The sequence below is a fragment of the Hypanus sabinus genome, chromosome 8 (assembly GCF_030144855.1).
Source record: "Hypanus sabinus isolate sHypSab1 chromosome 8, sHypSab1.hap1, whole genome shotgun sequence".
NCBI classification, from domain to species: Eukaryota; Metazoa; Chordata; class Chondrichthyes; order Myliobatiformes; family Dasyatidae; genus Hypanus; species Hypanus sabinus.
In genome coordinates, this window is record NC_082713.1 from 119,345,597 (window position 1) to 119,372,786 (window position 27,190).

The 27,190-nt window shown below is 42.4% G+C and overlaps 1 protein-coding gene across 1 annotated transcript in view; it reads left to right on the forward strand.

The window, feature by feature from the left end:
• Positions 1-27,190, forward strand: part of LOC132397663 (A disintegrin and metalloproteinase with thrombospondin motifs 20-like) — a 517,254-nt gene that overhangs the window by 280,305 nt on the left and 209,759 nt on the right. Inside the window, exons 16-20 of the mRNA XM_059976430.1 lie at positions 9,729-9,824; positions 10,764-10,930; positions 11,121-11,250; positions 13,126-13,252; positions 26,954-27,164. Of these exons, the coding sequence (XP_059832413.1) occupies positions 9,729-9,824; positions 10,764-10,930; positions 11,121-11,250; positions 13,126-13,252; positions 26,954-27,164 (731 nt within the window). The remainder of the gene's footprint in view (positions 1-9,728; positions 9,825-10,763; positions 10,931-11,120; positions 11,251-13,125; positions 13,253-26,953; positions 27,165-27,190) is intronic.

Below are 27,190 nucleotides of genomic sequence, written 5' to 3' on the forward strand. Positions count from 1 at the left end.
GAGAAAGTTGTCTTGAGTAGAAGGCACAGCGATGCAGTTTGTCATCTGAGCAGGATGTTGGGACAAGATGGCCCCTACTCTCCTACTTTTGTTGACCTCCACTGTGAAAGGCAAGTCCGGGTCCGGTGGAACTGCCTTAGGTGCAGACAGGAACTTTTGTTTCAACTCCACAAAAGCCACTTCAGCCCCTGGGGTCCAGTGGAAGGGCCCAGTAGATCTCTTGGTGGGGTTGTAGAGTAGCGTTGTTACCAAACTGAAATTGCGGATGAACTACCTATAAAAGTTGACAAAACTTCAAAACCGTTAGGAGTTGTTTCATAGAGGAGGGTTGCAGCCAGTTCCGCACAGATTGGGTCTTATCAGAGGGGGGTCCATTTGTAGATTGCTATTAGATGTAATAAACTTAAGGAAGGAGACCATGGATACATGAATTTGCTGTTCTTCAGCTTGATGAATAGTTGATTCTTGAGAAGCCATTGTAGAACCTGCCAGACGTGCTAGAGGTGTTCTTGAGTGGACAAAGAGAAAATGAGTACATCGTCTAGGTAGACAAAAATAAAGTGGTGTAGCATCTCCTGGAACACTCATTGATGAAGGCTTGAAATACTGCTGGAGTGTTTGCCAACACGGAAGACATGACTCGGTATTTGTATTGGCCCATTCGTGTGTTGAATGCAGTTTTCAATTTGGCTCCATCATGAATGCAGGTTAGGTTGTAGGCACTGTGGTGATCCAGTTTAGTAAATACTGTAGTTCCCCAGAGAATCTCAAAGACTGTGCTCATGAGAGGCAGAGGGTACCAGTTTTTAAACAGTGATAGTATTTTGTCTCCTATAGTCTATGCTTACCATCCTTCTTGGCTTCAATAGGAGATGTGGATGGCTGGATGAACCCAGACACCAGGGCTTCTTGGTTGTAAACCCACATGGCTTTTCTCTCTGGGGCCTATAAAGAGTTGAGTTGTCCCTGAAGAGGAAGTATACTGGATAGCAGATCGAAGGTGCAGTCATAGTCCCTGTGATGTGGTAAAGTGGTGGTCCTTTTCTTGCTGAAGACTTCCAGCAGGTCCCCTAGACAAATCAGATACACTGAGGTTAGAGGACGAAGGTTCATGTAATTCAGGAGACATGTTGGAAGTTGTCTCAGAACTAAACTCAGGAGATAGTTTGGGAGGGAAGTTGGGAGGTGTCTTGGGCCCCTTTTGGAGCCAATTCTTTTTGCACTGATTTGATCAGCCCAGAATGATGCTAGTAGTCCAATTGACACTCAGATTGTGGGATGACAGCCAATGAATGGTGCTTCTAGGGACCAACTAAGATGGAGCTTGCTTGATTCCACATGTTGGCCAATCTTGAGCTTGAGTGGAAACGTTTGGTGGTTGACCTGACCCAGCTCCAATGGTCTCCCATCCAGGGCCATGGTTGAGACACTAAAAGGGGGGTTTCAATCTTCTTGCCAATCCAAGAAACTCTCTGCTGCACTAGAGTCAGTATTGAATTGAACTGGCTTTATTACTTACATCCTTCATATACTTGAGTAAAGATATTTATGTTATGTCTCCATCTAAATATGCAATGTGGAATTTATAGTAACTTATAATAAATATTATGTTCAACAGGACAGTCAATATAGCACAGAAATACAATTGTATCAGCGTGAATTAATCAGTCTGATGGCCTGGTGGAAGCAGCTGTCCCGGAGCCTGTTGGTCTTGGTTTTTATGCTATGGTACCATTTCCCTGATGGCAGCAGCTGGAACGGTTTGTGGTTGGGGTGACTCAGGTCCCCAATGATCCTTCGGTCCCTTTTTACACACCTGTCTCTGTAAATGTCCTGAATAGTGGGAAGTTCACATCTACAGGTGTGCTGGGCTGTCCACACCATCCTCTGCAGAGTCCTGCTATTAAGGGAGGTACAGTTCCCATACCAGGCAGTGATGCAGCCAGTCAGGATGCTCTCAATTGTGCCCCTGTAGAAAATTCTTAGGATCTGGGGGCCCATACCAAACTTTCTCAACCATCTGAGATGAAAGAGGCACTGTTGTGCTTTTTTTCACCACACAGCCAGTACATACAGACCACGTGAGATCCTCGGTGATGTTTTCACAGTGAAACTTAAAGCTGTTCACCCTCTCAACCCCAGATCCATTGATGTCAATAGGGGTTAGCCTGTCTCCATTCCTCCTGTAGTCTACAACCAGCTCCTTTGTTTTTGCGACATTGAGGGAGAGGTTATTTTCTTGACTCCACTGTGTCAGGGTGATGACTTCTTCTCTGTTGGCTACCTCATTATTATCTGAGATTAGGCCCATCAGTGTAGTGTCGTCAGCAGATTTAATTATCAGATTGGAGCTGTGGGTGGTGATACAGTCATGGGTATGCAGAGAGTATAGGAGGGAGCTTAGTACACAGCTTTGAGGGGCACCTGTGTTGAGAGTCAGAGGGGGAAGAGGTGAGGAAGCCCACTCTTACCACCTGCCAGCAATCTGCCAGGAAGTCCAGGATCCAGCCGCACAAGGGTGAAGGCCGAGGTCTCTGAGCTTCTTGTCGAGCCTGGAGGGGATCTATGGTGTTGAATGCTGAACTGTAGCCCAAGAACAGCATTCTCACATAAGCATCCCTCTTCTCCAGGTGTGTAAAGTGTCTAGGGAATATTTTTGGTTCCCCATGAAAGCTTCACAGGGAACACCACTTCGGAAGGAGTTAAACTGCGAGTGAGGCTAGCAACCATCACAGTCCGCCCTGCACTGGACAGTCCCATGAGTTTCCTGGCAACTTGGGACTGGAGATCAGATGGTGCCTGGACTCTCCACAGTAATTGCAGCATCTCTTTCCTTCTCTCTCATTCGGCTTGAGAAATCTTGGTCTGGCTTATTTGCATAGGCTTCTTGGAGGCCAAGATTGGCAGTAGTTCAGAGGTCCTGGTCTGGGGAATAGGAGAGAATGAAGGATAATCGGGGGGAAGAGTCTCTTCGGAATATCACCTTCATCCATCCCCTCTTCTTTCCATTACTCAGTTATCAAGTTGAATTCCCAGGTCCTCTCTGAAAAGAGGTCTGTATGCGCACAGACGGGTAACTCATTCTCCCAGAGAGCAGTAGCCTGGGAAAGGGCTTTTCCAGTAAGGAGTGAGATGATAGGAGCTACCATACTGCATTCCAATGCAAATTTGGATGGCTGTATCTCGAAGACCAAATAGCATTGCACCAAGATACCTCGTCATGCTTCGGGGTTATGATCGTATCGCTCAGGAGCCAGAAGATGCAGCAATCCCTTCCGAGTATTGGCGTCTCCAGCTTGAACATGCCCAGAATTGGAAACCGCTCTGGCCCAACTCAGATCGTGCCGATCAGAGTCAGAGTTTCCGGAGAGGGTGAGGATCTCCTGAAGAATGCGGCCACGTCTGCCTGCAGTTGCTCCCTGGTAGGCGAATGCAGTTTGCAGACATTCGTACTCTGCTGTGTTCACGATGGCTCAATCGTGCTGTAACAAGAGAGCTATGGATGGTGGTAAACTCAGTCAACACAAACAAAATCTAAATAACAGATGGATTGGATGGTCCCAAAGGAAACAACAGTGTCACAACAGCTTCACAAGTGCACAGATATACAAACATTAAGAAGTCAAAAAGAATAAAAAAATAAGTTATCTAAAAAACTCTAACAGGAGGGGGTTCATCACTTCCCCAGCTACAAGTTAATTCATCATAGAGCCTAATGGCCAAGGGTAAGTGTGACTTCATAGCACTCTTTGGAGGAGCATAGTTGTGTTAGTCTATTACTAAGAGTGCTCCTCTGTTCAGCCAAGGTGGCATGCAGAGGGTGAGAAACATTGTTCAGAATTGCCAGGATTTCCCATAGGTCCTTTGTTCCGCCACAGCCTCCAGTGTGTCCAGTTTGACTCCTATAACAGAGCCAACCTTTCTAATCAGTTTACTGAGCCTGATAGCATCACCCATGTTGATGCCATTGCCTCAGCACACCACCACATAGAAGATTGTACTGGCGACAACAGACAGGTAGAATATGTGAAGGAGAGACCTGCATACTCCAAAGGACCTCAATCTCCTCAGGAAGTAGAGGTGACTCTGACCCTTCTTGTACACAGCCTTTGTGTTGGTGCTCCAGGCAAGACTGTCATCCGGGTGCACCCCCAGGTACTTGTAGGTCCTCACCACATCAACATCCTCACCATCAATAGTAACAGGCTTAGTCTTCCTAAAGTCCATCGCCATCTCCTTTGTCTTACTGATGCTGAGCTGCAGATGATTCAGTTTGCAGCATTTGTCAAAGTAGGGCCCTTTATTCAGCATGCTGTCCTGCCTGTGGCTACACAGTCAATAGGGTGGTAAAGAAGTCATGTGGAGTGTTTACTTTTATCATTTGAGCCACTGTGCGCAAGAGTAGGGAGGTTATGTTATGGTTTTATAAGACTCTGAGTTAGGCTGCAACTGGAGTATTGCATTCATTTCTGGTCTCCCCATTACAGGAAGGATGTTAAGGGTTTGAAGAGGATACAGAAGAGTTTTACAGGATGCTGTCTGAATTAGAGGGCATGAGCAATGAGGAGAGGTTGTACAAACTTGTACTGTTTTCTCTGTAGTAGCAGAGTCTGAGGAGGGACCAGATAGAAGTTTATATGATGCATATAAACATGTGCATTTAAGATCAGAGAGTAAGTTCACAGGAGATGTGTAGGGTAAGCATTTTACAAATAGTGGTGGGTGCCTGGGATCAGCTGTCTGGGGTGGTGGTAGAGGCAAATATGATAGAGGTGTTACATTGGCTCTTAGACAGACACATAAATGTTCAGGGAATATCGGGATACGGACATTGTGTACGCAGAAAGGATTAGCTTAGTTAGGTGTTAATTTACAGGTTTAATTAGATGAGCACTACATTGTGGGTCAAAGGGCCCATCCAGTGCTGAACTATTCCATTCTCTTTGTAAAGGCATTAAACCCAGAACTCATCAATCTGTGCTACTCCAGAATTTCTGCAGCAAAATGCCCACCAGCTCCATTGGGTCAGTTTTCCTACCACCTACCAGCTTAAACTGACTACATGTCAGAATTCTCCCTATCATCCACCCTTATCCTTTTTTCCAATTACTAATTATCAGGCTCAAGTCTGGCATATCAATCTGACAAAGGCAGTGCCACAAGAAGGTCACATGCATCATTAAGGACCCACACTGTGGGACATGCCCACTTCTCATTACCACCATCAGGAAGGAGGTACTGGAGCTTGAAGACCCACACTCTCCACCAAAAGATTTCTGAATTGTCCTTGAACCATAAACACTACATCACCAGTTCTCTTTTGTAGTATTCATTTCTGGATTTATTTGTAACTTGCATTGTATTACTGTCACTAAACTACAAATTTTATGACTTATGCCAATGACAATAAACCCCATTCTGATTTCTGATTCTGATTCTAATTCTGACACAGCATGTAAAAGTGCACAGTGCATGTAAGGTTCTTTAACTATGATGTCTGTGCCAAGCATGGTGGCAATTTAAGCTAATCTGCCTTCACATGAACCACCTCCCTCCATTCCCTGCATAAGCATATGCCTGTCCAAAAGCCTTGTGTATTCCTCTAGTAGATCGGCTTCAATCCCCACCCTGGCAGCACATTCCAGGCTCCCACAATTCTCCATGTTGACATATCTTCTTTAAACTTTCGCACAAGTAAATCATTCTGATTTTTTAGATGCATCTCACAATCTTAGAAACCTTTATCAGGAAACTCCTCAGCCTCTGACTGAGGAACCAATTCAAATGACCAAACTGTTCTTATAGCAAAGACCTTCTAACTGAGGCAGCATCCTCGTAAATCACTTCACACTCTCCACAATCTCCACATCCTTCCTAAAATGGAACAACCAGAACTACCCACTGTACTCCGTGTGTATAACCAAACTTTTATTCAACTGCATCATTACATCCTTACTTTAATACCCAATGTCCAAATCAATGAAGGCAAGCACACTGTTCACTATTAATCATATATTGAAAAACCTAGACAGAGTGCATATGGAAAGGATGTTTCCAATAGTAGGAGAGACTAGGACCAGAGAGCACAGTCTAACAATACAAGGACATCCCTTTAGATCAGAGATGAGGAGGCATTTCTTTAGCTAGACAGTGGTAAATCTGTGGAATTCATTGCCACAGATGGCTGTGGAGGTGAAGTCATTGTATGTATTGAAAGAAGAGGTTGATAGGTTCTTGATTAGTCAGAGCATCAAAGGTTATGGGAAGAAAGCAGGAGCTTCTAATAGTCTAATCTTGCTCCCCTTGCCTTATTATGGTCTTCTGGAGGCTAAATAAATTCAGTATGCCCCAGTCAACTCTCACCAATTTTTATTGATGCACTATAGAAAACATTCCCTCTGGTGCATAATGGCTTGATGTGGTTGGTGTTCTGCATGAGACTGCAAGAAACTGCAGAGAATTGTGGACGCATGAAAGCCAGCCTCCTCTCTATGGACTCAGTCTATACTTCTCACTGCCTCAGTAAAGAAGCCAACATAATCAAATAGCCCACCCATCCCAGATATTCTCTCTTCTCCCCTCTCCCAAGGGGCAGAAGATACAAAACCCTGAAAGCACATATCACCAGTTTCTATCCCATTGTTATCAGACTCTTGAATGTCTATCTTGTAGGATAAGATCAACTCTTGGACTCATAATTTATCTCATTATAAGTTTGTACTTGATCATTTACTGCCACTGCACTTTCTGGCAGCTTTTACAGTTTATACTGCAATGTTATTTTACTATGTTCTACTCAATGCTCTGTGTAATCATTGTATGCAAGATAAGCTTTTCACTCAGCTGTATCTTGGTACATGTGCCAATAAGAAATTAATTCCAGTACCCTCTGGTAAAGGTACTGTTGGGGAGGGATTTAGACACAGTGACAATGACAGAGCAGTGAAATGTTTCCAAGTCGGAATGGTGTGTGGTTTGAGGTGGCAGTGCCCTCTGCCCTTGTTCTCTTTGATGGTGAAGGTGGCAGATGCAGTCAGTGTCACCTTGCTGTCTTCAACTGGGTGTCCTTCTCCCCAGCCCACACCCTGTTCCCTCTCCTTTCCCTGTTCCCTTTCCACTCCAACCGTCACTGAATCCCATTGGTCTGTGGCTCCCTGCATTCTGAAACACAATTCCCAACATAATTTGTCTGGCAATCCTTCTCATTGTTCCCTGCATTTTCTAATTCTTTATTGATCAACCTGCTCATCATCTCAGCAGCAAGCAGTGACTTCTTCCACTCTTCTTTTACTCCTTTTACGTCTGTTTTTTCAACTTGAATGCGTTCCTGGAACTGTAAGAGCCTGTGATTTCCAGTTTGGAGACGGATTGAGCAATCCAGCGCTTTGCTGTCTCCGAGAAAATCCAGGAAGCAGCGAGCATGAACCTCGAGGTGAAGAAACTATGAGGCCATTTCACCAATTAAAGCTTGCATTATTCACCAATGAAAGCAACGAGGAAGATTGAAAGATCGAGGTGAATGTGGAGGGGGAGCATCAACTGCCTGCCTTCTGATCACTGCTGGGATTGCTCAACTGCCAAGGGGGAAGCCTCTGTGGCCTGTTGCTGTGCCTGAAGTCTCTCTCTTTCAACAATGCTGGAGAATGTTATTGAAATTTCTCCATATGGCTTTTGGGCTTTGGACTGTTTTTCAATCTTTCTTGTTGTTTTTGTGTGGGTACAATTTGGGGGACAATATTCTTGTTGTGTTTTGTGCAGGGGTAGGGGTGTTCAGGGGTGGGTTGATGATCGTGATGGCGGGTTTGCTGCTTCTCTCTGAGCTGTATATATGGAAATATATCGAATGACTTGGCCTCCAGAGCTATCTGTGGCAATGAATTTCACAAATTGCCCACCCTCTGGCTAAAGAAATTCCTCATCATCTCAGTTTTAAAGGGATATCCTTGTATTATGAGGCTGTGCCCTCCGGTCCTCGACATCTTCACTATAAGAAACATCTTCTTTGTGTCCGTTCTATTGAGATATATCTGGATAGGATGCTTTTTGTGGTTTATAAAAATTGGTAAGGATCAATTGGGATGTGCCAGATTTCATTAGCCTCTGAAAGATGGGTTCCTAGAAAACACACCTGAGTTAATGCTATGTGAGGCTGGGTGTGAGATTTCTGGCCTTCCCACTCATCTCTGCTCTGATCAAATCCTCATCTTACTTATCTGATGTCTGTAGAATAGAAAATTCCACCCCGGAAGGAGCCTAGTCTGCCAGGAGAGTGGGTTCTATTGAACTAAATGGTAACTGTTAGCTGTGTTTTTTTTGTCGCTCTGAGTGTGCTCCATTGTGTGTGGATACACTGAGATAATGTGAGTTGATTTTATCCCCAGCTTTTGTACACAACTATAGGGTTGTATAAACAATTTATGCCTGGATTCCCATGCGTAGAATCCAATCATGTGTGAGGCACTTAAGTGTAATCAGAGCTGTTACCCGTGGATATGAGCAGAATCCAGCTCTTATTTCCATCTGCGCTCTGAGAACATGTGGCGGGTTATAGAAAGGTCAGCACTAATGCTGATTAGGTGCAGTTGGCCAGAATAGAAGTGCATCAGGATTGCTGAAAGTGTTGAGAACTGTGCTTAGCATGCTCGGAAAATGGAATGTCAGTTGGCCAATCTTTGCAGCATTCCACCTCAGAAAAATGGGCTTCATTCAAGAATAGTACACTGACAGCACATTAAAGTGCTTTACCCAGGGGTAATATGGCAAGACTCCATGCAGACCAGTGCAGGAACTTGCTATGATGCAATTTCTAAAGATGTAATCATTAGAATTATATCTGAATGGAATAGTTTTATGATTTTAGTAATGCATTCAGCTTAGTAGATACCTGCAACATCAATTCATGAGAATCAGTGATTACTTGGACACATGTTAATCACAATTCAGATCTAGTGAAAATTCATTGACTTAGAACATTAACTATATCATCTCCACTGATGCTATCTGACCTGCTGAGAGTCTCTTATCCTTTTCTGCTTTCAGTTCAGATTTCCAGCATTGTGTTTTTCTTTTGCTTTTAGATTACATGATCTCTTCTCACTACTACTATTGGGCACAAGGTTCGGGAGATACAGGAGCCTTAGGTCCCACACCACCAAGTTCAGGAGCAGTTATTACCATATAAACATCAGGCTCTTGAACCAGTGTTGGTAACTTCATTCACACAACTCTGAACTGATTGTATTATGCTTTAAAAATGTTATTTGCACAGCTTGCGATCTTTTGTCAATTTGTTATTTGTCAAGCTTTCCTTATGCATAGTTTTTCATAAATTCTGTCGTATTTCTTTATTTTGTTTTCCTGTAAATGTCAGCCAGGAAAAAAATGTCACTGTAGTATATGGTGACATATACATCCTTTGATAATAAATTTACTTTGACTTTGAATTTTCTTTTTGTAAATTCATTGCTGTTTATCCCTGGTTAAAGTAATTACACTACATTTAGTTCTGTAGCTGTAATAGGACCCAAAAGAACTGCAGCTTCTTTCCATCTAATCTTTTGTACAATTTGTTGTTGGTAGAGATGAGAGATAAATGATGACTTAGCCAAGACTTAAAAAACAAGTCCAGTCAAGAGTTAGACAGCAGAGGTCAGATCTTAGCTTATGCTCTGAATATTAATGGATATTTTCTTCCAATGCATGTTCTAAAACTATTGATTTACTTAAAGGGTATAATGTAGTCGTACGAATACCTTCAGGAGCCACAAACATTGATGTACGGCAGCACAGTTACTCAGGGAAACCAGAAGATGACAACTACCTTGGTAAGCATTTTGAGTATATGGTGGTTCCGCTGCTCACTGCTGCACAGAGTGTATAATATAATCCAGTTTATATTTAGCCATTCTGCCAACTCCTATACATCATCCATACCTGCTTTAGGATTACAATCATGATTTCCTCCATTGTCCATTACAAGCTGCATGTATTCTTCCATTTGCAATCTGCAATGCAGATGCAGCTTCAGAGAGCAGTGGACCATAGAAAACATAATTAAAACAGAATTTTCCAAGTTGATGAGGGGCCATCAACTGGAATGGACTCCGGCTCTCTTTGGTTTTATTTCAGATTTCTAACATCTGCAGTCTTTTTTGGCTCATCAACTTCTGTTTGTTTCATTCTACACTCTGAAGAAAAAATACCTTTGAACCTAGAGACCTCTGACTTTCCATGATGAACACTGAATAATTCAACTCTGGCCTCATTACAGGGAAAAGCAGATCATCTTGCAAAACAGTAATTGTTTTTTTTACCTTTGTAGAGGAATATTTTGATTTTATTTCCAGGTTGTCTCTTGGAGTATTTTAATTCAAGTCTGGGATGGAGGTGGGTCCAAAGCACAAGCCAGCAATTATGCTCCCATTAAGTGGACATTTTGTACGTCTCAGCCAAGTCCATAAGCATTGAACGCAGCTGAGTGGATTCTTCCTCAGTTCATGCCTTACATGCTCACTTAAACACAATCAATACCCAGCTCTCATTCACATTGTTCATGATTCTACTTGTACATGCCTGGAACTGGCCCCCTCCACTAAAATAGCTCAATATTTGAATGCCCAGGCCCAGCTCTTTCAATACTAAAAATCCATTAAAAACAGGGTGACTTATCATTTAATGTCGGAGGGGGAGATGGGGAAGAGGAAATTTATGCACTGTTTACCTCAGTGCTGCTGCCTTAACAGTACTTCTGGCCTCTCTCTCAGCATTATCTGACAGCCAAGGCGATTTCATCCTGAATGGAAACTTTGTGGTGAGCATGTTTAAGCGAGAGGTAAATGTACAGGGAACCACAATCGAATACAGTGGCTCAGACAGTGACGTGGAACGGATTAACTGTACAGGCCGAATTGAAGAAGAGTTGATTCTTCAGGTAAGGACTTCTGCACTTTTATATAGGTATCATAGGTAACCTTTCCCCAGTGAGGAAATCCCAGCTTCTTCTGAGCAATCCCCATGGCTTTATCATTTTTTCTGACAGTTACCTTGAAGCTGTTTAGTTCCACTTGTAGTTAGCATTAGTTTGGGACATTCACAAATTTTTTCTCTTTAAATACTGCTAGGTTTTGTCTGTTGGAAATTTGTACAACCCTGATGTGCGTTACTCCTTTAATATACCAATAGAGGATCAGCTGGGATTGTTTGTTTGGGACCCGTATGGTTCATGGCAAGAGTGCAATAGACCGTGCCAAGGTAAAATCCAATCAGTTATTTACATTCAAGCTTTCAAACTTTCACTTAATATATAAAAAAAGATGTTTAGCTGTTATTTACAAATGACACCCACACCCTATATCATTTACCTAGGACCCAAGGGTGGCGAACCTTTTTGAGAGTATGTACCCATATTGGCAATAAGCTAAAAAATTCTCTCTTGTGCTGTGGTAATTTTGAGCAGAGATTATCATGGATTAATAAATTAGTAACAAAAGTTATGGAAGTTTTTTTAAAGGAAAAGGATGAGTCCAGTTCCTTATTTAAGTGTGTTAATTTTACTTGTAATGAAGGTGTAACAGAGATAGATTGAAATAAATGAAGCATTTTAGAAACCTGTTCAAAATATTAATATGAACCTTCTATAAAAACAAAGTATTTCTAAATATTTTTGCTATTGTAACAATTTACTGCCTATATGCTGATGTGTACATCAAGACAGGGAGGACTTCAAAACGTATCATCCAGCTTTAGGTGTTCTCACAGCTGTCTAGCTGGTACCAATCCTATGGAAGCATCTCACAACTCTTGGGTTGTAAAGAAAAATCATTGACTGCTTCAATTGACAGCAAAGATAATCATTATGTATCTTTTTATTGTGGGTGGGGTGTAAAGAATCAAGGGGCAGCATTGCAAGCGAGCAAAATATTTGTGTGTGCCATAGGTTCGCCACCCTGAGTAGGCTACTGACTGCTCTCTACCACTGAGCTCCACATATCTCTTTTGAATCCTGTCACTTATTCCAGGCATATTGTGCTAAGTGTGTTTTCATATCTGAGAATTACAGGAAATGTAATTCACAATTTTGCATTTTCAGTTAATCACCCCAAGGAGCTTAATGCATGCCGGTCAATTAATTGGCCTGTTCTTCTTTATGTTTGCTAATTCAGTCCAGAACTTGACTTCAGACCCATGTTTATGAACTCTGAAGGCAAAGTAGAACCTTCTGTATGACTTTACCCACAGTTAATACAAGCAACACAAACTCTGTTCCCTGTCACAAAGGCTTGGTGGGTAGGGTAGCTCGGCATCATTGTGATACCAATTCCACCCATGGGGTGGCAGAAAGGAAAATTATTTCACCTTATTCAATTAGGGCCCTGGAGATATCTTGAGTTTATGAATGTGCCTTCAAACATTATTACTGAGTAGTCTTTGGAATAAGGTTCCCCAGTAGTTTCGCCATTTCTCTTGAAAGTATTCATGGCTCTCTGGCCACAATTCCAAAAGAATTGGGCAATATCCTTTGGTGATCATGAGGAGCTCTTGTCTTTGAGTAACTGGAGATTGAGAAGTGACTCACTCATCATCTGCCCTTGATGAGGAGAAATCCAGGCTGATTTCCTCTTCATAAAGGAGCAGTGATTTGTTGAATTGAACCTTCCTCACACAATCCAGGTGAAGATTCTGCAACTCATCACAGATAGCCAATCAGTTCTTTTTATTTAATCCATAGCTCACCGATGTAACTATTCCATGTTTAATTTACTTATGTGAAAAGTATATTCTGAATTCCAGAATATACAGAAAGTATAATGTCCAAAAGTTAACATTTCAGAGTGCAATGCTCTGTCTATCTTTGGTAATGCTGTGTTGTATAATTCTAAGGTGACCACAGCAACACTGTTTGCATCCTGCAAACAATCCTGCCTAATGTGAAGGGGGAGTGACAATTATTTCATTGGAGTGTATCTCGGTGAAATGGTTCTGTTTTCCTTCCTATCAAAGAGTAAATGAAGAATAATTATATCATTCAGAGAGCTCCTGCCAAAAGGTCAGAGGTGCTGTTGGAGAGATTTGCTGTGAGAGAATTGAGGATGTGAATATTGATGTGCTTCCGTCTAATGCACACAGGGGAACGGAGGAGAAAGGTGGTCTGTGTGCGGAAAGCCGATCAGCTGGTTGTTTCTGACCAACGATGCGAGCACTTACCTCGCCTGACTGCAGAAAGTGAGCTGTGCAATATGGACTGTGAATTAAGGTAAAATATCTTTATGAAACAGAATGTTCAGCAATTCTGTTTTTGTTTCCTTGAGACTGAAGAATCATGCTGCCCTTACAAGGACATAGTTCTCTGAAAGTAGCCTTGGAGGTTGACAAGATGGTGAAGGAGGTGTTGGCATATGGCTCTTGACATAGCCAACAATGATAAGTATCATTCTGCACCTTAAGATTGCAATCCTCACTATCAATAACATCAACTGCAGACATACTAATTTTGTCCTTCTTTCATCTCCCATTGAGCATAAGATACAAAAACCTGAAAGAATATACCAGCAGGCTCAAAGACAGATTCTATCCTGCCGTTATCAAACTCTTGAATAATGAAATCCACTCTCCACCTCACTATCAACAGCACCACCAATTTTCATATCATCTACAAACATACTAATTTTGTCTCCTCTTCCCTCTCCCATCAGGCAGAGGTGCAAAAGCCTGAAAGCACCTTCCAACAAGCTGAACGACAGCCTCTGCCCCACTGTTATCAGACTCTTGAAAGGAACTCTTGTATGATAAGACGGACTCCTGACCATGCAATCTATCTCATGATTTTGCACTTAAGTTTTGATTCACTGCAGTTTCTCTGTAGATTTTACATTTTATTCTGAATTCTTTAATTGTTTTGCCTTGTTCCACCTCAATGCACTGCGTAGTTATCTGATCTGTATGAATACTGTGCACGGTAAGCTCTTCACTGCAGCTTGGCACGTAGAACATTGAACATTACAGAATAGTACAGGCTCTTTGGCCCGCAATGTTGTGCTGACCTTTTAACCTGCTCTGCAGTCAATCTAACCCTTCCTTCCAACAAAACATTTTCCAATTATCCATGTGCCCTCTAAGAGTTTCTTAAATACCCCTAATGTGTAATGTAACTACCACCCGTGGCAGGATGTTCCATACACACAACAATCTCTGTGTAAAGAATTTACTTCTGACATCCCCCACTATACCTTCCTCCAATCACTTTAAAGTTGTCCCCCCTTGTATTTGCCATTTCCACCCTGGGAAAAGGTCTCTGGCTATCCACTATATTTGTGTTCTTATCATGTGACCTGTGACAATAAAACCTAAACAGAAACCAAAAGCCAAAAGGGAAATCCTATATTCACATCCAAATTATTTATTTCTATAATAAAAGTAAAGATTTCAACACCAGTCCCTGTCGCTCTATTGATCAAAGGCCTGCACTCACAATAATTAGTTCTCTGCCTCTTGGCACCGTTCATTGTGGTACCAATTTTCCAACTTTTCCTATGTCCCATTGGCTCAAGAGTCATAGCATAGCCCAGAGTACAGCACTGAAGTGCAGGAGATTGAAAGGTGATCTTATTGAGGTGTATAAAATCATGAGGGTCAGAGATAGGGTGCATGCATTCAGTCTTTTTCCCAGGGTTGGAGAATCAAGAGCATAGGTTTAAGGTGAGAAGGGAAAGATTTAATAGGGGCTTGAGGGAAAGTTTTTTTTACACAAAGAGTGGAGAGTGTGTGGAATGACCTGTTAGGTGGAGTGGTTAAGACAGGTAATTAACAACTTTCATAAGACAGTTGGACAGGTACATGGATACAAAAGGTTTTGAACATCATGGGGCAAATGTGTGCAAGGGTTAGGGTCTAGCTTGGAGGGGCAACTTGATCAGCATAAACCGGAGAGACCAAAGGACCAGCTGTCATGCTGTATAACCCTATGATTCTATGAGAATGGAGAAAGGCCCTTCAGCCCAATCTCATCCATGCCAATTATGATGACCACAACTCAATTCCTATCTACTGGTGCATTCTTCCTCTAAATCCATCCTATCTACGTTCTTATCCAAATGCCTCTTAAATGTGTTACTGTACCTGCCTCAATCACTTCCTCTTGTGGTGTATTCTATATACTCACTATCCTCTGTAATAGAAAATTCTCCTCATTCCCTTTCAAATCCTTCAGCTCTCATCTTAAACCTAAACCCTCCTGGAAAAAAGAATATGTTCATTCATCCCATCTGTACCTTCATGATCTTACACATTTTGATCAGATGACATCTGAGCCTCCTAGGTTCCAAGGAATGAAATTCAGATCTGCTGGTAACTCAGGCCTTGGACTCCTTGCAGCATGCTCCCAAATCTTTTCCACTCTCTTTCCGATTTAATGATATCTTTCCTATAAGACAGTGATCAAAACTACATGCAATACTCCAAGTGTGGTCTCACAAATATCTCGAACAACCACAATATAGCATCCTAACTTCTATACTCAATCTGCTGACTGATGAATGCTGACCTGCTAAATGCCTTTTTCACCACATTGTCTACCTGTGACACTGCTTTCAGTGAACGATGCACGTGTACTCTCTCCAGTGCCTGACCATTCACTATGGAAGTCCCACTCTGATTTGGCCTACCAAAATACATCACTGCGCAGTTAACTAAATTGAAAGCCATCTTGGCCCTGTACCCAGCTGATCAAGATCTCTCTGTAATTTTTGATAACTTTCTTCAACATCTGCGATACCACTTACACAAACTTAGTAACCCACCTTGCTAATTCATAATCAAATTGTTAATATAATAAAACAACAGAGGTCCAAGCACAACACTGATCAAGGCCTCCAGTTTTAGAAATAACTTTTGATTCTCTGCTTCCTACCATTGAGACGAATATGAATCCAATTAGTTGACTTCTCCTGGGTCCTTTGAGGACTCATCTTCCAGACAAGCCTGCCTCCTGGGACCTTGTTCGACACCTTTCTAAAGTACAAATAGATAAACCCTACCCCCATCTATCCTATTGATTACCTCTTTGAAAAACTCCTAAGAGATTTGTCAGGCATGATTCCCCATGCACTAAGATGTGCTGACAATCCTTAATTAGACCTCGTTTATTCAAATGCTATCAAATACTTTCCCACAAATCCACCTCCAGTAACTAACCCACCGCTGATGTCAGACTCACTAACCTATACCGAGGCTCATCTTTGATTTGTATTTTTACAATGCTGTGACAGTAGTCACTTTCCAGACCTGTGAACTTCACCTGTGCCCAGAGATAAAGGAAAAATCTCTGCAAGGGCCTCTTCGGTTTATTATTGATCTTGCCACAAGTTCTGAGAATGCACTTGGTCAGGCCCTGGGGAATTATCCATCTTAGTGTCCTTTAAGGCCTCCAGTACTTCCTTCAAGCTATTTGTATGTGGTCCAAGTCATCACTACTTACTTCTGTCATTTCTTTAGCATCCATTATTTTCTCCACTGCTAAGAAACTGTAGAAAGCCGATGAGAAATATTAATTATGAAGCTCTCCCATCTTCTCCAGCTCTACACAAAATAGAGCATAAAGGGGGACAGCACAGGAACAGGGCCTTCCACTCACAATGTTGGTCTGAACTAATTAAGCTAATGAGACCAACTCATTTCTGCCCACATGTTCCATATCCCTCCATTCTCTGCACATTCATTCTCCTATCTAAACTGCTTTCTTAAATGCTTCTATTGTATCTGCCTACAGCAATAGCCCTGGTAGCTTGTTCCAGCTACATACAATTCTGTGCTGACCTTTCCCTAAATTCTTAAACTATAATGATTTTTTCCCTCAGTGAAGACAGATGAAAAATATTCCCTTAATAACTGTGTTATAGGATAGGATAGGACTTTATTCCCTGGAGTGTAGGATAATGAGAACAAAGAATGTAGAAGAGTACAGCACAGTACAGGCCCTTCAGCCCATGATGTGGTGCCTAGCTTGTAATTTCAAAATAATCTTTCCTTCCCACACAGCTCTCCATTTTCCTTTCATCCACGTGCCTATCTAAATTTTATAGAGATATACAAAATTGCAAGGAGTTAGACAGGCTGAACTCTTGAAGTCCCTTTTCCCCTTGGGGTTGTTCACTATAACCAGAGGTGATACATTTGCAATGAAAAGTGAAATATTTAAGGGGGTAGTGTGAGTGTAGAATGAGATGACAGCAGAAGTGGCAGATGCAAGTTCAATTATAACATTTAAGAGAAGTTTAGATAGGTACGTGTATAAGAAGGGTATGGAGGGCTATGGTCTGGGTGCATATAGATAAGACTGGCAGATGACCAGTCCAGCATCGACAAGATGGACCAAATGAACAGTTTCTGTGCTGTATGAATCTATGACTCTTAAAAGTTCTCTGGGTCCACACACAGATGCCCCTTTAGTTTGCAATGGACTCTATTCTTTCCCTGGAAACCCTCTTCCTCCTAACATTGATATTGGTATTGGGTTATTTTTGTCACATGGACCAAGATGCAGTGAAAAGCAGGAACAACGATAAAGTGCAAAATCATAATGTGGTAGATTGTGAGGCCAAGGGTCCATCTTATCATACAAGGTCCATTCAAGAGTCTAATAACAGTGGGATAGAAGCTGTTCTGAGCCTGGTGGTGCATGCTTGTAGGCTTTTACAACTTCTGCCTGATGGGAGAGGTGAGAAAAGAGAATGTTGGGGGTAGGTGGGGTCTTTGATTATGCCAATATATCTAAAATGCTTCATGATCTTCCTCAAACCTGTTTGCCAGGATACAGTATATCATACCCATTATTTGCCTCCCTTTATATTTTTCATCCCCCACCACCCCCACTCATCACAAGTCCCTGGAAATCTGCCCCTTTTTAGTTACGCTTCTACTGTTTAACTATCAATCCCTTGATATCCCCTAACATGTAGGGTGTCATGAACTTGCTGCCCTTTACACTTCACTTTCAAGGAGCGTGTCGATCCTGAACTCCCTCTATTTCACCTACAAATGATTATCATTCATAAGAGACAGACCTACTTGGAGATCACTGCTTCCAAATCCACATTTGCAAGATCCTGCCAAATGGATCTGAGGACAGCTTTCCCCCACTTCAGAAGTTCTGGTTCGTCCTCATCCCTATCCAAAACTAAGCTTTTCACACTAAGGCATGCCCATCCAAGATCGAGGAAGTCCCTTCCCACTATAAACTCCCTTTGGCTTGTCTCCATATCTGGTCCGCTTGTTGATTGTCAGGAGACTTGTATCCCACCACCCACCCACCCCCACCACACACCTACAAGGTAATTGCTCCATTTTATGAATATGATGTAGGGACTCCTTAATTTCATTAGGCAGAATTCACCCAGACTGTTAAGTTTGCTGTGTATGTTACATTGTACATTATTATGTTTCGGGGGCAGGGTTTTTCTCATAGCTGTATGACATTCCCATTTGTTTACGAGAGAATAAAGTGTATGTTGGAAGTAATTATACTCATGTCGATTTTTGTCAACAATCCTACAGTGACTTCATTTAGATTCCCAGAGTCATAAAGCAATACAGAACCGGCACAGGCCTTTAGCTCAACCATACCATGCCAACCATGGTGCCCACCCAGATAGTTCCAGTTTCCTGTGTTCAGCCCATTTCTCTCTGAGTGCCACCCACCCAGGTACCTATTCAAGTGTTTCTTAAGTGATACTGTTGTACCTGCCTCAACCACTTCCTCTGACAGCTTGTTCCAAATACTCACCACTCTCTGAGTGAAAAAGTTACCCCTCAGATTCCTTTTAAATTACTCCACTCTCATTCTAGATCCATAATTTGGATTCTCCTACCCTACGTCTGTTATGCACATATTTTCTATGCCTTTAATCATTTTAAATACTTCCTTTAGGTTTTCTGTCATTCTCCTCTGTTTCAAGAATTAAAGACCTAGCTAGAATTAAAGAACTAACAAAATTCGTGATCAATGCCCAACTAAACTAATCCCTTCTGCCCATACAATTCCTATATCCTTCCATTCTCTGCATATTGATGAGCCTATCCTGAAGCTTCTCTGTCCTATTTGCCTCCATCACCATCCCAGGCAATGCATTCTAGGCACTCACCACTCTTTATTAAAAAAACTGGCTCCACACATGTCCTTTGAACTTACCCCCTCCCACTTTAAATGCATACCTTTTGGTATTAGACATTTGAGTCCTGGCTATCTACCTATGCCTCTCATAAACATGCAAACCTCTGTCAAGCCTTTGCTGCTCCAGAGAAAACAACCCAGATTTGTCCAAACTCTCTTCAAAGCACGTTCTCTAATCTAGGCAGCATCATGGTAGACATCTTCTGCACCCTATCCAAAGTCTCTGCATACTTCCTACAAAGGGGCGACTAGAACTGAATGTACCACAACAGATGCGGCCCAGTTAAAGTTTCATAAAGCTGCAACATAACTTCCAGACACTTGAACCCAGTTCCTCAACTCATAAAGGCAAGCACCTCATGTGCTTTTTTTTGCCACCTATCAACCTCTGTGGTCACTTTCAGGGACCTATAGACTTGGACTCAAAATCCCTCTGCACATCAACATTGCTAAGGATCTTGCCATTATCAGTGTACTGTTTCTTTACATTTAATCTCCAACAGTGCAGTGCTTCACAGTGGGTCATGTTAAACCCCATCTGCCATTTTTCTGCCCATACCTGCAAGTGATCTAATATTTTGTTTGACAATCTTCTATGTTACGTACAACATCACTAATCTTAGCACAAACAAGAGAGAATCTGCAGATGCTGGAAACCCAAGCAACAGACACAAAACGCTGGAAGAATTCAACAGGCCAGGCAGCATCTATGGAAAAAAATGTATAGCTGATGTTTTGGGCCGAGACCCTTCAGCAGTCCTGCCAAAGGGTTTCGGTCTGAAATATCAACTGTATTTTTTTGTATAGATGCTGCCTGGCTTGCTGAGTTTCTCCAGCATTTTGTGTGCATTACCACCAATCTTTGTAATGTTTGCAAATTTACTAACCAATGCATATGTGTATTCATTCAGGTCAATATATACAATGCACAGAATACAAATGACCTGTCTTGTTGATCACTGCCACCTGTCTTCTATGAGCAAGCCTATTCTGAATCCAAACAGCCATTTCACCATTGATCCCATGCATCTTAACCTTCTGGATGGTCCTCCCATGAGGGACCTTGTCAAATAGCTTACGAAAATCCATGTCAACAACATCAACAGTTCAGCCTTCATCAATCACCTTCATGACTTGCCCTGTCTACGAAAAGCTGACTGATGCTAATTAGGTCATGTCTTTTTCCCAAGTGTGCATCAATTCTGTACCTGAATATTCTCTGCAGTAACTTTTCTACCATTGGTGTGAGACTCAGCAGTCTATAGTTTCAAGGAATATCCCTATTTCCCTACTTGAACAAAGGAACAACATTTGCTACTTGCCAAAGCTCCACTACCTCACCTGCAGTGAAAGTGGACGTGAAGGACTTGGTCAAGGACCCGGCAATCTCAGCTGTTGCTTCTCTCAGTAACCTGAGATATTTCCCATTAGGCTCTGGGGACTTATCCATCTTAATGTTCTGTAAGATACCCAACATTATCTCCTTCTTTATCTCAAAATACTTTAGCATATTAGGATGCTTCTTAAAGATGTCCTTATATTCCACATCCTTCACCCCTTCATCCAGAATGGTCCCACCTGCTCTCCAGGTATCCTCTCACTCTTGATGTATGTATAGAATGCCTTGGGATTCCCTTCTGTTTTTCTTGCCAAGGACTTTTCATGGCCCTTCCTGTCTCCCTTATAATCTTCAAAGGCCCGATTTGATTTTAGCCTCTTATGCCTTACACACACTTCCTTTCTTTTCTTGTCTAAGTTCCCCATATCTCTTGATGTGGGTTCCCTTACCTTGCCACCCTTCTCCTTCTTTCTTAATGGAAGATACCTGTCATGTACTTTGTTCAGTTGCTTTTTAAATACTCTCCGCATGTCGGATGTGGACTTGCCCACAAAATCTGTTCCCAATTAACTCTCCCTAGTCCCTGCCTAATAATTTGCCCTGCTCCAATTTAATACTCTCCCACAAAGTCCATACTTATCCTTATAGCTATCTTAAGACTAGGATTTGTGGTCTCTGTTCCCTAACTGTTCTCCCACCAAAAGGTCAGTCACCTGTCTGTCTCATTACCCAGCACCATGTCCAGCATGGCTCCTCATCTCTTTGCAAGATCTAGATATAGATTTAAAAAACCTTCCTGAATGCTCTTAAGTTCTCCCTCATCTCACCCTCTTTCACAAAGTGGCCACAGTCTCTGCAGAAGTTGAGAACCCTGTTGTTTTAACACTCTTCCCTAACATGCTTGCATATCCATTTCTTCATGTCATGGTAGCTACTAAGGGAGGAGGTCTGTAAGTATAATCCCATCAGAGTTATTGCACCCTTCTTATTTTTACATTCTCCCCATATAGACTCAGCAAAAACCCGTGTGCTGACCAAATACAACACTTAATTGAAGAGCTTCAAGGATATCCACCCTCATTATCACATTGTAGACTCCTTAATGAATATTGCATTGCCATCTCCCATTTTACATTTGTCCTGAACCCTGCCCCCACCTCACTGTCACTACTGTTGTTTCAACACCCTGTAGTGTGGTATTTTCTGTACTGCCCTTCCTTCACCCACATCCCTGATTGCATCATTATATTCCAATGTACTCATCACCCTCTCTGTTCATCTGCTATACAGACAAATACCTTGCATTAAAATAGATGCAATTTTGCCTTGAGTTCCACCTCTGTGCCTTAATTATGTACATGTCTCTGCCTACTGTCTGACTGACTTGGCTCCTATATCTGACTGCATCTCCCAACACCCCCTACCTCCCCACCATACAATTACTCTGTGTCCCATTCCTCTGTCTGTCCAATTAGCTTAATCCTCCACAACAGCACTAACAGAACTCAGCACAAGGATTTTGGACCTGTTCCAGTTTGGAACCAGATGGTACAGATCCCGCCTTTCCCAGAATCCAGAAATGTAAAGCCTGCTCTATACTTTAATTCACAAGCCAGCTCCTTAAATTTACATTGCAGGATGACATGCCCTTTTGTTCCCTTCAAGTTCAAATTCAAGTTTAATTGTCATTCAACCATATCCATGGATAACTCCAAATGAAACAGCATTGCTCCAGGGCTAAGGTGCAAATCACAGTACCAATAGTCGTATGCAGCACGTAATACATATATAGTTACAATAGAAGAAAAACATGCAGTCAGACAAAATGTAGCCAAGATCCTGTGTGTCATGGCCTGTAGATCGATGGTGCATGGGATGTTGTCCTGGAGCCAGCCCTCAGCAGCCCTCATCACACGCTAGTGCAGCCTTGGATGAACACAGTGCAACTCATTTTCCACCAAGTGAGCACTAGAGGGCAGCACTGATGGGAGAGGCTAGTCCGCCAACCCAGCATGAGCTCCAGCTCTCTCACATATGGGCTCTGTCATCTCCTTCTCTGCACAGCTACAATAGGCGACCCCATGGCATGAGGGCCTGGTAGCATAACAACTGAGGCCAGGCGGCTCCTCCCATTGTTGAACCGGTGAAATAGACTCACAGTATTCCACCTTACCAATGTCCAACGGGGCTTTATGATCACAAGAAAAATGTCCAAGCCAATCATTTCCACTGCTCGTTGGACTGCAAACTGCCTCACCCACCACCTCTGACACCACCCTCATTTGCAGCTGTATGCATCGGCAACGCAATGCACAAGTCCAGCTCCACCTGTGGGGTAGACCTTCGGTACTTGATGTACTCCTTATTCAGCAATCACACAAAAATCACAAAGCACGAACAATTACATCTTTGTTTGAACCCAGAGGGGCTGTTGCGACTCAACGTGCCACCATCTTACTGTAATGCAGTTAGTACCAATGTAGACCATGACCTCTGTCTACTATAAGACCATAAGATATAGGAGCAGAAGTAGACCATTTGGCCCATCAAGTCTGCTCTGCCATTCAATCATGAACTGATCCAATTCTTCCAGACATCCCCACTCCCCTGCCTTCTCCCCATACCCTTTGATGCCCTGGCTAATCAAGAACCTCTCTATCTCTATCTTAAATGCACCAAATGACCTGGCCTCCACAGCCACTCCTGGCAACAAGTTCCACAGATTTACCACACTCTGACTAAAGTAATTTCTTTGCCCCTCTGTTCTAAATGGATGTCCTTCAATCCTGAAGTCATGACCTCTTGTCCTAGACTCCCCTACCATGGGAAATAATTTTGCCATATCTAATCTGTTCAGGCCTTTTAACATTCAGAATGTTGCTATGGGATCCCCCCTCATTCTCCTGAACTCTAGGGAATACAGCCCAAGAACTGCCAGACATTCCTCATATGGTAACCCCTTCATTCCTGGAATCAATATTATGCTCCTCCTTTATTAATGTCCTGCATCTGTTCAGTGATATTATTGATCCCAGTACCAAGGAGTTAACACTCTATCTGTATACACGTCAAAGCTTACAGAAACATCTGTCTATCTCCCTCGCTTTCAGGTCTCCAACTACTGTTGCCCTTGGACTCCTGCTTTTCTATCTACGTCCACCATTTAACAATACCTTGGGACATTTATCTAAGAAAGAGTGTGCTGGAAGTGAAAAGAGTCCAGAAGAGGTTCACACAAATGATCCCAGGAATGAAAGGGTTAACATATAGAACCACAGAACCATAGAACATTACAGCACAGAAACAGACCGTTTGGCCCCTCTTGGCTGTGATAAACCATTTTTCTGCCCAGTCCCACTGACCTGCACCTGGACCATATTCCTCTATACCCCTCTCATCCATGTACCTGTCCAAGTTTTTCTTAAATGTTAAAAGTGAGCCCACGTTTACAGCTTCATCTGGCAGCTCATTCAATGTACCCACCACTCTCTGTGAAGAAGCCCCTCCTAATGTTCCCTTTAAGCTTTTCCCCCTTCACTCTTAACCCGTGTCCTCTGGTTTTTTTCTCCCCTAGCCTCAGTGGAAAAAGCCTGCTTGCATTCACTCTATCTATACCCATCATAATTTTATATACCTCTATCAAACCTCCCCTCATTCTTCTATGCTTCAGGGAATAAAGTCCTAACCTATTCAATCTTTCTCTGTAACTCAGTTTCTCAAGTCCCAGCAACATCCTTGTAAACCTTATCTGCACTCTTTCAACCTTATTAATATCCTTCCTGTAATTTGGTGACCAAAACTGCACCCAATACTCCAAATTCAGCCTCACCAATGCCTTATACAAGCTCATCATAACATTCCAACTCTTATACTCAATATTTTGATTTATAAAAACCAATGTACCAAAAGTTCTCTTTACTACCCTATCTACTTGTGACACCACTTTTAGGAATTTTGTATCTGTATTCCCAGATCTCTCTATTCTACTGCACTCCTCATTGCCTTACCATTTACCTTGTATGTTCTACCTTGGTTTTTCCTTCCAAAGTGCAATACCTCACACTTCTCTGTATTAAACTCCATCTGCCATTTTTCAGCCCATTTTCCCAGCTGGTCCAAATCCCTCTGCAAGCTTTGAAAATCTTCCTCACTGTCCACTACACCTCCAATCTTTGTACCATCAGCAGATTTGCTGATCCAATTTACCACATTATCATCCAGATCATTGATATAGATGACAAATAACAATGGACTCAGCACTGATCCCTATGGCACACCACTAGTCACAGGCCTCCACTCAGAGTAGCAATACCACCCTCTGACTTCTCCCATTGAGCCAATGAGTAATCCAATTTACTACCTCACCATGTATTCCTAACAAATGAATCTTCCTAACTAACCTCCCATGTGGGACCTTGTCAAAGGCCTTACTGAAGTCCATGTAGACAACATCTACTGCCTTGCCTTCATCCACTTTCCTGGTAACCTCCTCGAAAAACTCTAGTAGATTTGTTAAACATGACCTACCACACACAAAGCCATGTTGACTCTCTCTAATAAGTCTATCTAAATACTTGTAGATACTATCTCTTAGTACTCCTTCCAATATTTTACCTAGTACTGACATCAAACCTACCAGCCTATAATTTCCTGGATTACTTTTAGAGCCTTTTATAAACAACGGAACAACATGAGCTGTCCTCCAACCCTCTGGCACCTCACTCATAGATACCGACATTTTAAATATATCTGCCAGGGCCCCTGCAATTTCAACGCTAGTCTCCTTCAAGGTCCGAGGGAATACCCTGTCAGGTCCTGGGCATTTATCTACTTTGATTTGTCTCGAGATAGCAAGCAAATCAGAGTAGATAAATTCTCTTCTTCAATCTCCTCCTCTTCAATCTGTATAGGTTCCATGACCTCACTATATGAGGAGCATTTGATGGCTCTGTCCCTGTACTTGCTGGAGTTTAGAAGAATGAGAGAGAAATCACATTGCAACCTATCAAATATTGAAAGGCCTAGATAGACTGGACATGTTGGAGATGTTTCCAATAGTGGGAAAATCTAGAACCAGAGGGCACAGCCTCAGAATAGAAGGATGTCCCTTCAGAACAGAGATGAGAAGGCTGTAGAGGCCAAGCTGTTGGGTATGAGTAGTAAGGGTGTCAAAGGTTAGGCGAGAAGGAGAAGAACAGCATTGAGAGGTATAATAAATTAGCCATTCATCGCACCCTCAGCCCTACTCAACTGGAACCTCAAGCCAACAGGCTCACAGCCAGTGGCAGGCCCAGGTTTAAAAGGTGGTGTTTCTAGTCGAGGGAATGGCAACGTGAGGCTGGTGCATTGAAGCTGAGCTGTTTCAGGCTTACGTACCACATCAGATTGTAAGCCATCTCCAGTGGCAAACACAAGCAGGCAGAGGTTGGAAATTGTTGGGCAGGAACGTTACCAAGCCACCTACCTCCTACCCTTACAACCTGTGGCCTGATTCATTTTCAGGTTTCACTCAGGAGCACTGATCTCTCCAATTGATTTTCTATACATGTTGAACAGAAGGCAAAATCTCTCTCCCCTTCAGCTTCCCCAATACTCCTGACGAAGGGTCTCGGCCCAAAAAGTTGACGGTGCTTCTCCCTATAGATGCTGCCTGGCCTGCTGCATTCCACCAGCATTTTGTGTGTGTAGCTTCCCAATAGTTAGGTCACCATCAGGGCACCTACAACACAGCACATTCTCTCATCTTGTTGCTGCCTCCCGGAAGAAGGTACAGGAGCCTCAAGACTCACACCACCAGATTCAAGGACAGTTATTACTCCTTGCCTATCAGGCTCTTGAACCAAAAGGGATAATTTCACTCACTTATTACTTGGCCCCATCATTGAAATGTTCCCACAAACTAGACTCACCTTCAATAACTCGTCATCTCATGTTCTCAATACTTATTGCTTATTTATTATTATTTTTTTCTTTTAGTATTTGCACACTGGTTGAATGCCAAAGTTGGTGTGATCTTTCATTGATTATATTATTATTCCATTATGGATTTATTGAGTATGGCCACAAGGAAGTGAATCTCTGGGTTGTATATGGTGACATATATGTACTTTGATAATGAATTTACGTGAACTTTGAACTAGTCTACCACGTCATGGCCCTTATATCTTATTTGTCCACCTGCACTGCACATTGTACCTGTAACAATATATTCTGCATTGTATGATTGTGTTTCCCTCGTCCTTCTCAGTGATGCAGCAATCTATATGGATGGCATACAAAACAAAGCTTTATACTGTACCTCAGTACATGAGACAACAATAAACAATTTACTAATTTACTGAAGTGGAGAAAGCATAGACCATGTCCTTATTAGCCATTCCAATCAATGTAACATGCTCATGAAAATTGAATGCAGTTGGCTTTGACCTATGAGCATTTCTCTGTGTTTCCAGGTGGCAAGTATTAGGTAAGAGTGAATGTACGGCACAGTGCGGACCAGGGCATAGAACACAGGATATTCACTGCATGAGGTACATCCACGGGAAAGGACTGAGCGAGTCCATGGATGATAGGTATTGTGCCGATCAACCGAAGCCTCCCAGCCGAGAAGCCTGCCATGGTGACTGTCTTAGGACCAGCTGGCATTATACGTCCTGGTCACAGGTAAACTTCAGTGAGTCGCATTATCG